This window comes from Fulvia fulva, chromosome 3, assembly GCF_020509005.1.
Source record: "Fulvia fulva chromosome 3, complete sequence".
NCBI classification, from domain to species: Eukaryota; Fungi; Ascomycota; class Dothideomycetes; order Mycosphaerellales; family Mycosphaerellaceae; genus Fulvia; species Fulvia fulva.
This window is the reverse complement of record NC_063014.1, coordinates 998,471-1,011,367: the sequence shown is the minus strand read 5'-3', so window position 1 is coordinate 1,011,367 and position 12,897 is coordinate 998,471. Positions and strand designations below refer to the sequence as shown.

Here is a 12,897-nt window from a genome sequence, read left to right as displayed (position 1 = left end):
CTTATTACTATATAATTTTCTTTAGTTCTACCTCTTATAAACCCTCTAAAACGTATATTCTATATACCCTAGCGTTTTTCCCGCGATACTACGACTACTATATATAGACGAAGGATATCGCAGTATTTTTGTAACAATATAAGGGCTACGGGAGAACTTTTTAACATAAGAAGGACATAGGGGTACTTTTTGACATAATAAGGGATATGGGAGTATTTCACCGCTCTAATGCTATCTATCAAAAAGTTATTACCAATCAAACATGTCTATAGTCCGTCTCTTCAAAATTACATCCATCTACCAGCCAACTACGGCTTCTGCAACTGTTCCTTGCGGTAGAACTTGTAAAACCCAATACAAAGCGCCAAATTCGCCAAAAGTCCTGCCCAAAACCATGCCTGCCCAAGGCCGGTACTCAAGCCGCCACTGATATCTGGTGAGATAGGTCCAGGTCCAAGTCTATTGGGCGCGACAGCACGGCCTAGCATTGTGGCCACCGAACCAAGGACCTGAGTTGCGGTGATCGCGAAGGCAACGTGAGTGCGAGTTAGTGTTCCCAGCATAATCATCCCTAAGCCAACTCCCTGGACGGCGTCGAGGACACCTAGCCATAGCCAGAGAGATCTCGACAGCAGAGCGCTCGAGATGTAGATCGCACCGGTCTCAATGCTTCCAGGAGCCCAAGGTAGCCAGTTTCCGATATTACTCGTTCCCCACCAGATCTGTGCCCAACGAGGAGCACCAAGTCCAATTGCAAACAGGGGTAGAATCCACGAGTGCGATCTCGAGAGGTATGCGAACAGCCCACAGAACATCGCCCACACAATGACGAAGAACAGCACCACAAGCAGCAAGACTTGCCAAGCTGGTACGTGAATACTGCTGAAGAGGAAAGACCAGTTGCGACCATAGGGTGCGGAGAGGAAGAAGTTCTGAACCAGAGCCGTGACAAAGAACCAGAGCACAACCTTTCTCCTCGCAATCGATCTGTAGAAGCTGGGCATCTTCCCGGGAGCTTGGCGGTAGTAGGATGGTAAGCCGAGCCACATGACCAGGCAGATGATCCAAAGGAAAGCTGCGATAGGGAGAGTAATGGCTGTGACTTTCCAAGTCCCAACGACGGAGTCCTGGCTGGCTTCGTAGCCGAGTGCTCGATGCTTTGCTAGAAAGGAACCCCAGTACCAGAGAGCAACGACGTAGATTTGCTGCGAGCCTTGGATGACGCAAGCGCGGAAGACCCAGGACTTGACTGGGGCGCCGCCTTCATCTCCGAAGTTGAGAGCGAAGAAGAGAGCTCCAGAGGCCGAGGCCAGGGTATAGAATCCAGTGCCGACGTTTTGGACCCATCCTCTCCCATCCACAGTCGGGGCAAAGTGGGCTATGCCAACCAGGAAGAACGCCGTACCATAGAACAGGAACGGCAGTGAGAGCGAGACATAGGATGCGAAGCGTCTAAAGCATAGCCACCACAGCATCGAAGCCACGAGATAAATCGAAGCGACAATGTAGAGCTTTGTCGCCGTCTGACCGACCTCTCCAGTCAGGAGTGTGATCTGGTAGCTATTGGCCGCGATGATTTGGCCCAGAGCCATGAAGTAAGCATAGAGAGGCCAGGATCCAATGCGGACTTGCATCCACTTGCGCAAGCCGGTCGGCGGCTTGTACTCGTCTCTTAGCATGAACTCATTGACCTGAATGTGCGACTTCTCGGACGAGGAGTCTGCCGTTGCAGGTTCTGATGGTGCGATGCTGACTGGACGTGTCGTTGTGCCGTCACGTTTGAGCATACCGAGCTTTGCGTTTCGGAACTCGGTGAACCATTCCTTCTCAGACTTGGCTAGGAATTCTTCAATGCAGTTTGTTGATTCAGAGTTGGCAGCGTTGAGGGTGTCGAGCTTCTTGCTGAAGGCACGATAGAAGTGGCCATTGTTGTCTGTGAAGAAGGGATCCACGTTTTGCAGGTTGAAGTCTGTCTTCTCGCCGACGATGTTCTGCATGGAGAGGCCAGACACTGAACGTGGGATGACACTGGTTCGCGCAGTGGATGCGTATGGGTGAGCCATGCTGGATCTGGCTGTCTGAACGTTGGTCATGCTGGACCGGTTGGTGCTATTGTGTGGTGACTTCGTCGTTATCGGCGATGCTGGCTGGACTGGCGAAGATGAGCGTGCCGGCGTATGTATCGAGCAAATGGATCGGTCATCTCCCTCCTCCTCCTCTTCCTCATGATCCCCACGCAGACCTGGGAAGGGATGGGATTTGTGTCTGAGTTCGCGAACAATCTCAGTGGCCATTGGTGGAAGTGGTTCTCTGTCGCCAACGATAACATCATTTTCCTCCACAGTCTGAACCTGGCTGCCGTCCCAAGAATAATGACTAGGGCCATACATGGAGCCACGAGGTGTTTGCTTCGCGCCCGACCCTAGAGTAGGATGTATGCTTGGGTGAGGGTGGACTAGGGTGATAATGCTGCTCGACCAGGAGTTCTTCTCGGCAGCGACCTTATCGTGTGTGCGGATGGCAGTCGACTGCAATACTTCGAGCTCCTCCACCCATTGCTGCACCGGAAAGCGCTGCTTGGCCGATCGAGCTCTCATCAGGGCTCTGGTCTTCGTGGATGAGCTGAGCGCGCCGCGTATAGCGTCTTTGAACTGATGAAGTAAATGCGCCGTGGTAGTGCTCTCGACAGTGTACCTGTAACGTCATCAGCATAGACCTCACGGAAATCGATACCTTCCGTCATGGCCTACCACCATCCTGGCATTTGACCCAGTCCACCGACTCTGGCACCAACACCCAAGGCGCCTTTCCTGCCGAATTCCACTGCGACTAGGCCGAATGGCTCGTCACGAGATGGAATTAGCGCAAACTCTGCGCCTGAAAAGATGAAGGGCGGCAACGCAGTAAAGACTGGCTTCGAGCACACTCGATTCGGATACAGTTCCATCAACTTCTCGAACTTCAAGGCGGCAAACTTGCCAAATAGATCAATCACAGGACCGACAGTGATCAATTGAGAGTTCGGGTGCGACTCCAGGATAGCTGGGAATGCGTCCGCAATCAAGTCAATGCCCTTTTGCCTGTATCGATTGTGTTAGTCGTCTGCTAAATCATCCAGCTGCCTCGCACGACTCACATTGACCATCTGCCGACGAAGACGAAGAGCTCGGCGTTGGGGTTCTTCTCGAGTCCAGCCCATTCCTGAGCTTGCGTTCGTTCCTCGAGACGCGTCTTCTCGAAATCCTCATCAATACGGATGTCTGTCTCAGCAGGCAGCTTCTTGTCCCAGACTGCAGTATCCGATGGATCTGGGTTCTGCAGCGCCTGTACTTCTTTCAAGCCCCAGAAGATAGGATATCTAGTGTACGCTCGGGCACCGTACTTCTTCGATACACCGACTGCGCCAAAACTGTAGACTTGTCAGCAAACCACGAACCAATGCAGGGCAAAAGACATTTGACACTCACCCTTCTTGCTGTATTCGCAGATAGGACGCTCCAGCATGCAGCAAATTGAAGATCTCTCCGTACTGGACGTACTCAGAAACGATGTCCGGTGGCAAGTTGAAGACTGAGCACACCTCATCTCGCTCTTTACGGTTACGCATTGGCCAAAGGCCCTGAAACTCGGCGTTGTGAAGCGACAGGCATACCGGTATTGTGCGAGGCAGGATATACAGCGGTGCCACTGTCCCGTGGTAGTCGTTGATGTGGTAGAGATCGATAGGGAAGCGAACAAGCGCTTGGGCGATGCATTGATTCCATGCGGAATAGTAGATTGCCGAATCGAGGTCGTCCATGCGTGCTGGATATGGCTCTGCCTTGGTTTGTTGTCGGAATATGGGTGCATCCAGCAGAACGTAGGTGATATTACGCAGCTTGTGGTATTCTAGACATCATCGTTAGCCAAGTCGTCTCAGACTGTACCTCAGAGTGACAGCAACTTACGGACGTTGACATCGTAAACCTTTCCCATGACGGCGACCGTCATCGGCATGGCCAGCTCGTCTTGAGGATACTCAATTCCGCCAACACAAGGGACAACCCAAATCAAGTCCTGGTGCTCAAGGTTCTTGCCCATCAATTGAGCCATGACACCCAAACCACCGATCTTGATCTTGATGTGCCAGTCTTCGATATCATACTCCATAGTCGCAATCAACACAGTCCGACGAGAGTCCGACTGGGCTTGAATAGCATCGCCTCGGCGCGACCAGATCTGTGACCCCCGAGAGAAGATTCGAGACCCGTGCTTGAGTCTCGCCAGAAGACCCGAATTTGCTTCGTCCGAGTTCCCTCGTAGTAGCTTCCTCAACGACTTTGGAAGAAGACCGAGAAGCCCCAGCTTCTCAGACACTCCAAACTTGTTGAACTTGATCTTGTAAAAGCTACCCACAAAGACCCACGTGGACACTACAGCCATGATGATAGGCGAGATCCATAGCACCACGTAAAGGGCAAGTTGCCACCACATGGAGCCAGTGGGCTCCACCCGGAAGCGCAAGTTGCCATCATTGATGATGAATTTCCAGGCGAGAAATGGCTTCGGAGGTGGTGCAGTGACGTTGAGCACGAGCTTAGCAAGCGATGATGGCGGCAGTTGATCGAGTACGGAGTCGCCATCGATATCTCCTAGGACCTTTGTGCTGTCAGGTTTCCCGTCTGGACCCATACCCCAGACGTTGATCTGCGCGATAGTGCCGTTGTTGGACCATTCTCTGTTCCAGGTGAATTCCCACGTGTAGTCTTCTGTAAGCTTCATTTTATTGTCGAGACCGGCATCATAGCCGTAAGCATTATAGGGCCCGTTCAGATACATGTGAGGGAAACGACGTGCTTTCGCGTGGAGATCGCCTTGCTGGACGTGACTGCTGGAACCAGCGAGACGGCTGAAGTACTCAACACGGACATGCTCTCCGTTCCAAGTCTTCCTGTCTGAACTGCCAGTCGGGTACGCTGACACCTGGTGTAAGCCGTGTTGATATGGCGCCCAGACGGAGAATGAAGCCCCAAAGTCGGTGGAGTATCTGAAGAGATCTGCTCCAGCAGCGGAATGATTCAAGGTGATTTGACCATGCGAGGCTCTGCTGAGGAGCGTGGTGGAGTAGTTCGCGGATCTTGTGAAGACCATAGGGTTGTCCGTTTGACCAACGCGGAACAAGAAGTGGTCGAGCGCTTCGGTTGTGACATTGCGTGTCTGTCCTGGTCCCAGCTTCTTAGCGTGAGGTCGATCGAGCGACATGCGATGAACACCATGCGATACGTTCCTGAGCGTTGCCGACCAGGAAAATCCCGATGGTGTTCCACCAATCCACGACGATGAGTCTGCAGGATTGTTGAATCGATCACACCTGACCGTGTCTCGATCGACATAAGGGTACAGTCCCGCTGCTGTCGTAGAGCTGAAGCTTATGCTGTCTGTGATGGTATCGCATTCCATGTCAACAGAGAACTCCACAGCCACTTGAACATCCTCTGTGCCGTTGGAGTCGGCGTTGACGGTCAGGAGACGAGCGTCATGTCCTGGCGAGAACTTCGTAATCATCGGCTTGGGTCCGACCCAGCGGCTAATTGGCACGTAGGCACGGAAGTCATAGGCCTTCATGGAGAGCTTGCTGAGGCAGCCATTGGAAGTTGTTGAACCTGAGATGCCCAGAAACTGGGTGCTATTTACCAGCCTGTGCTCGTCGAATGGGTACAGCAAATTCTTCACTGTGGTTCCATGAGGAAACGGCGCGATCAAGGACGTCGAGTTGAGGTCCGTGGCATTGTCTCGACAGTCAAACTGGTAAGTCTGGCTTGAATTATGGTTTGTGTACACCAGCCAAACCGGGGTCGCTGGTTCAGTCTGGTTGGGATATCCGTTATGGATGCTTGTGAGGTTCTGAACGTCTGCTAGACTGTTGCGCATCACACTCCAGAGGCCAGTCTCCGTGGCCACCCCACTTGAGCCAGCGTATTGCACCTCCCATGTCTGGTTAGAGAGCTGCTGCAAGAAGAATCCGTCGTGAAGCACCGGGAACGCTTCTCGCAGTTGGTACATATGGCGAAGAATGTTCCGTACTGGAGCCGCGGGATCTCTGTGGTCCTGGCTAACGCTATCATCGTTACAACTGTGCCTCGCAGGGCCCCATGGCATGTGATAATACTGAGTCGAGTCGAGACTGTAGCAGCCGTGAGTCTGCCAGGCAGTTGCCGTCGACATAGGCTGTCGCCCGAAGATGTAGTTGTCGTTCGTACTGTCAAGAGTATGGAAAACTTGTTCCTCGCCCCAGAGCAGTTTTGGGATCCCCGGCATGAGAAGAACAGTTATGAAGTGACCCAGAAGCTGTCGTTCTATGCCTCTGTCAATTGCCGGCCAGCGAAAGACGTCTTGGTTGGTGACACCAAACATATGGCGAGGGTCGAAGACACCGGTGTTTGCGTTGACCATGTCGTTGGTGAGCAGGAACGTGTTCCATTGATCAACCCAGTTTTTTGGCGTGTCATAACCTGCCTCAAGATTTCCGTCCATGCCCAGGAATCTTGTAAGTGACCTGTAGGTAGTGTAGTGAAATGCCGCGCCATCGAGCGCCACGCCGTCCTTATCTCGAATTGAGTAGTTGTCCGAGTTGTTGCGGTTCAGCGTCACTGCTTGGGTTATATTGTCCGGCAGCTGATCTGGCTGTCGACCACGACCGAGATAGATGGACCCGAAAGAGTTGCCTCCAGTAATTTCGCCTGGCAAGAAAAAGTTCTCCTTGCCATACCTCCTCGCACAGACTCTTGTCGCCGCGCTCATGTCCGCCATGGCATCGACTGTAGCTTGAACCGCCTTGTCGTATCGAAAACCATCGATATCAAGCTGTGCAATGGCCATGCAATAGAAGTTCTCTAGCTTTTCTCGGACAGAGGGCTTCCACTCCCTCAAGCGGTCCTGTACGCTAGCGAACTTGGACAGTTGACGCCGCCAATCAGGGTAGACGCCAAAGGCTTCGGTGTCACCGTACTGATCGAAATCTGACGTGAAGCAACCCTTCATCTCATCCTTGAGCGCCTGATCTATGGGATAGCCAGTCTCGTTCCAGAAGCGTGGGTATGTGCAGCTCTCATCGTACTCGTTTCCAATGTCGAAATCCCAGTACTGTTGCCCAGATTTCCATAGAACCTGATGCTCTTTGAGCAGAAACGGCGTGGTCTCGTTGAGATATCCTTGGAAGCCGATGAGATCTCCCAACGTAGCAAAGGTGTTATCAAGCACCACGTACATGCCTCGGGCATGGATCTCGTCAATCGCAACCCTCCACATATCGATCGAGCCGAAGTGAGGATCGAGAAGCGATAGATCGACCGGCGAGTATGAATCGTACTGCCAAGGCTGGTTCATGAAGGGAGAGCCAGCAATGTACAGGCCCTGTGGCTTGTTAGCAACGACAATATGCGTTCCAACGTACTACTGACCTTGATGCCCATGCCCTACAAAGAAAATGTCAGCGGAAGTCCAAAAGTACACGATAATGTGGACTCGATGCATCTCAGGAGATGATGTTGGGCAGTCTTCGCTACTTACCTGGATATAGTCCAGAGTGTCGACGAGTCCTTGGAGGTCACCACCATGGCGCATCTGATTGGAATCCGTGACACGCTCGAAAGCAGTCCCATTGATGTCATCGTTGTATGGGTCGCCATTGACGAATCTGTCCAGGAAGAGGGTGTAGAATGGGAACCGCCAGTTATCTGGCGAAGCTGTATAGTTGTGTCCAGTCCACTCTCCCCAGAAGTCCAGTGAGTGGGCCGCAGTCTGGTTCTGATTGAGATTGATCTCGGTATAGGCTGGGTCGAATCTGTATGCTGTACCCAAGGCAATGCAAAGCGCAAACGAAGCAATCATCCCCATAACGCCCATGATGTGCTGTGCCAAATGGCACTCGACGCGCTATACAACAGCAGAAAACGAGCTACGAGGGATGACAGCACTCTTGACAAGAGCTGCGAAGCTGTGAGCCTCTTGCCTTAAGCGAAAGACATGCTGAGTCCAGGCGTGATAGCAGGATGGGGATGCACGCGAGAGAATGGTGCCGATGTGCTGAGCTCGCAGCGTCTGACCCGAGACTCGAAATGGCTTGCCAGTCGTTGCCACCCACGTCGCGGTATCTCGTTGAGGATGCCATGCCGCTCATCGAGCTGTGAGAGATTTGCCTTGCCCAAAGGGGACTGCATAAGGATGACACGAGCCGGTTGCAGATACCTTGCGGTGGACTGTGCCTTTAGCTAGGGAAGCGCCACGGCCAGCAACGTGGATCACAGCAAGTACCCGCGCACGTTGCCAGTACCGTTTGAGCACATGCAAGAACATTCCAGGCAGCCAACTCGCACGGATCGCGATCTCCTGATGCTTAGCTAAGAGATGATACCGATGATCTTTCGGGACCGGGAATGTGACAAACAAGATATACCAGATGCTGAAGAGACCACTGCTGACGGCAGCACGCGGCAGACCAGGTCTCGAACAAGCTCGAAGTAGAAGATACATGCTCGAAGAGTTATGGCATATGTCCTAGTCAGTTCAGAGTCCTTCTGTGCATGCCACTTTGAGTAAGGCTGAAGGCCGACCGTCTTCTCTGAGCATGGCCAGAGTGCCCGTGGGTCGTCAATCAGCCATGTGTGGATCTCTTATCTCGCTTGAGCCGTTATTTGACGCTGAGAGGTACAGCATGCTGAGTTCGTGCCAACGCACAGCACGATCTGGGATAGGAGAACTTATGATTGATGATTCCCTTGCCGCGCAGCTTCAAGCGCTCCTGTCTCGCCGGCTCATTACAACGACCTGTCTATCAGCAAAGCACAAAGCAATTTAGTCACGCCTCAAGTCTTGCTTGAAATTTATTTCTTGGCCAATACACAAGCCTGAGAATGCAAGACCCACCAGGCCAGCATCGCTGATCTCATCTATCGGAGATTCTCGACGCACGATTGCGCCGACCCAGTATTGAAGTGATTTTCTGATCCTGCGTACCCGCAGGTGTCAATGTTGGGGCAAGGACCGCAAGGTAGGTGGTCTCGGAGGAACATTCAGAAGCTCTCTGGAAGGGGTGAAGTGAAGGGTTGAGTTGCATCGTGGCGCCCTAGAGTGTTTAGGCTTGCGGCTCAACATGTGCTAACGGCCCAGCAGCCGGGCTAGCGCGTATCGTGAATGGCTTGCGTGGCCCATGCGTTATTCTGCAGAATCCTGATCAGGCTACAGACTTTCGGTTGAGCCCAAAGCGGCAGGCTAGTGTCTGAGACTGTAGTCTCAGCCTATCAAAACCCCTACTCCAAGCTCGCTTCGTCGCCCAATAGGAACAGGTCAAGGCTCCCAAAGCGTAGGTGAGCTTCGCGCCCGCTTGCGGTATAGCGTGGAAGCTGAGGCCACGTAGGCTGAGTACCTGAGCTTACTGATACTGTAGTCTGTAGACTGTCCCGTGTGCTCGCAAACGACTCGCGAGTATCCCGGGGGCCGGCAGTAAAGACAGCACAGCACTGCGTGATGCATGCGAGTGCAGACGGTGCGGCGTCCTTGGCGCCCTGGCAGACGCTGAGGCACACCGGGCCAAGACATCCAGCCGCTTTGTCGATATGGCAACCTAGAACCGGCCGCGAGGGGCTGCTTTTTCTCGAAAGCAGACTCATGGCTGCAGGTGCCACGCCAGGGTCATGCTTTGCAAATGCCCGTCGGCGATCGGCCGTAGGGTTGGGAGGAGAGGTGCAGCTTCGTCTTCTTGGTGCTGCGAACGAATGAGAGGGGTGAACGTCTCGGAAGTCTGTTCTTTGATGCTCGCGATAGCGCGTGGTTTCGGCAGCAACGCCGCGTGGTCAATTAAGCAGCAAGTACAGTCCCTGGCACGGTTCTTACAACCCCTGCACCTACGCTAGCCCCTTCCAGCTATCTATGTCCATCTTAGATAGTGTTGCTATCTTCAGTCTTATCAACCGTATAAACTATATACTTATATTATTACGTTATTTATAACGTACTTTACTACCGAGCGGGCTATACTACCGAGCGGGCCACTTTTACTAAGAACTATACTACTTCTATAGATATAGCTATACAACTACTATTATAACGTGCTTTACTACTAAGCGGGCTATACTACCGAGCGGGCCACTTTTACTAAGAACTATACTACTTCTACTTTAATTGCGACGGTATCTTAACACGACGACATCCTATAGAATCGTTACTAGGAGGACAATTCCTCTTTAGATTCTTCGCTATCTAGCGAGTCTACTTAATAGATACGTACGTTATACCCCGACTCGCTATATCGCTTATAGCGTCGTAGCCTTAGTACTAGCTAAATACTATCTAGCGACTCTCTACTTACTTCCTACCTTCTAGTATCCTCTAGAGGTATTAATTGCGACGCCTTATCGAAGGTTAGAGACCCTCTAGACTGAATATACTTGCGCTTTCGTGCTTTCCGCTATATAAGGGCCTTATTAGACTTACGTAGCTTACTAATCTCGCTTCGTATTAGAGCTATCTAATACGCTATCTCTCTACTCCCTCTCTATTACCCTATTAAACGACCTTCCTCTTTCTACTACGCCTTTCTAAACCCGTAACGACGCTCTAAGACATAATAACACCTATTATAAACCCTATCTCGTCGAAGTTATAGGTGTCCTAGTTAAGGATGCTATACTTCTCCTTTATATTACGTATAAGTAAGAACTACCTCTCGATAACGTCTAGATCTTCTATTAGGGCTCGCTAACGATCGTATCTACGTGTTATATAAACCTTTAGCTTACGATACCGCCTAATAAACCTGTCTGTCTAATTAAGACTAGTAGGCTTAAGACCCTTCTCTTATAGTAATAAATCGGCTATTACTTATATACTAGCCTTTAATAGCGGGAAACCTCTAAGATCTAGCTCGAGTATATACTTAAGTATTACCCTCTCTTCTAGCTCTATAAGCTTCTTCGAATTAGGCTCGTAGTCACTCCGAGGAGGTCGTCTATTTAATCGATACCCTAGTATAGTTCGAGACGCGTCGTATACCTTTATAGTAAGTCGATTCGTAATTGTCGCGTCGCGTTTCGTAGCCTAGATAGCTAAGGTCAGTTTGGCCTCGTTTAAAGACAATATACGCTATAATAGTAGTTATATAGCTATATCTATAGAAGTGGTATAGTTCTTAGCAAAAGTAGCCCGCTTAGTAGTATAGCCCGCTCGGTAGTAAAGCACGTTAGCGTATATTATCTTTAAATAAGACTAAACTGACCTTAGCTATCTAGGCTACTAAACGCGACGCGATAATTATGAATCGACTTACTATAAAGGTATACGACGTGTCTCGAACTATACTAGGGTATCGATTGAATAGACGACCTCCTCGGGGTGACTACGAGCCTAATTCGAAGAAGCTTATAGAGCTAGAAGAGAGGGTGATACTTAAGTATATACTCGAGCTAGATCTTAGAGGTTTCCCGCTATTAAAGGCTAGTATACGAGTAATAGCCGATTTATTACTACAAGAGAAGGGTCTTAAGCCCGCTAGTCTTAATTAAATAGACAGGTTTATTAGGCGGTATTATGAGCTAAAGGTTCGTATAATACGTAGATACGATCGTTAGCGAGCCCTAATAGAAGATCTAGACGTTATCGAGAGGTAGTTCTTACTTATACGTAATATAAAGGAGAAGTATAGTATCCTTAACTAGGATACCTATAACTTCGACGAGACAGGGTTTATAATAGGTATTATTACGTCTTAGAGCGTCGTTACGGGTTTAGAAAGGCGTAGTAGAAAGAGGAAGATCGTTTCATAGGGTAATAGAGAGGGAGTAGAGAGATAGCGTATTAGATAGCTCTAATACGAAGCGAGATTAGTAAGCTACGTAAGTCTAACGAGGCCCTTATATAGCGGAAAGTACAAAAGCGTAAGTACATTTAGTCTAGAGGGTCTCTAACCTTCGATAAGGCGTCGCAATTAATACCTCTAGAGGATACTAGGAGGTAGGAAGTAAGTAGAGAGTTGCTAGATAGTGTTTAGCTAGTACTAAGGCTACGACGCTATAAGCGATATAGCGAGTCGGGGTATAACGTACGTACCTATTAAGTAGACTTGCTAGATAGTATAGACGGCTAACTACCCTAGTAAGTAAGGGCGCGCCTAGTAACCCTAGGATAGCTTACGCGTAGGTATATATACTTATCGGTCCGCGGGCCGTGAAATATATATAGTGATCCTAAAGAAAAGATAATAAATCTGAATTTTTTAGATTCCCGTATCTTCGCCTTATAGAGAGATTCTTCGTGAATCCTAGCTTCCTACTAAGGTCGCCTCCTAACTATATATATCTTAGTAGTACCCCTATATACTCCCGCTACGTAATTAACCGTTAAAGATTAACGAGATTCGACGCGTAAATTTCAGGGTCTAAAGGAGACCCTTAGCTCGTCAATATATCCTCCCCTATTACAGAACTGTCCCTAGTTTCACCTCCGCTACGCGTAATATACACCGAGAAACTATACCTATAAGTTATACGTAAGGAAGGCGGATCCGGCGTCTAGTTAAGTAGTTAGTCTAGAGATATTAAGGAGATCGTAAGTTCGTTCTATAAGGGGCTAAGGAGGCTAACTCAAGGTCTAGTCTTCGTAGTAAGCCTGCTCTCAAATCAAGGATATAGCCTAGAAATCGGTTAAGTACGCTAGAAACTAGGTACTAGAACTAGAAGCTAGTTAAATTAAGGTTAGAAACCAAAACTACTAAGTGAACTCCTTAGTAAAGGAGGCACGACTAGGAAGTAAGAGCATCCTTCTAAGCATTTTTCTAAAGGCTAATATATATCTATCGTACTAGTAAACTATAAGTTAGGGAACTCCTTACGCCTAAAAAAAGAAACAATGAAATCCTATCCCTCC

The 12,897-nt window shown here is 49.9% G+C and overlaps 1 protein-coding gene across 1 annotated transcript; it reads right to left on the bottom strand.

Moving 5' to 3' along the window:
* Window positions 1-308: 308 nt before the first annotated feature.
* On the bottom strand, window positions 309-7,884 carry CLAFUR5_07992 (Cell wall alpha-1,3-glucan synthase ags1; the record flags this gene model as incomplete). The annotated part of the gene is made up of 7 exons (XM_047907140.1): window positions 309-2,694; window positions 2,751-3,080; window positions 3,137-3,409; window positions 3,468-3,888; window positions 3,948-7,392; window positions 7,440-7,454; window positions 7,549-7,884. The coding sequence occupies 7 exons, from the start codon at window positions 7,882-7,884 to the stop codon at window positions 309-311; spliced, it is 7,206 nt and encodes a 2,401-aa protein (XP_047759037.1).
* Window positions 7,885-12,897: the final 5,013 nt, after the last annotated feature.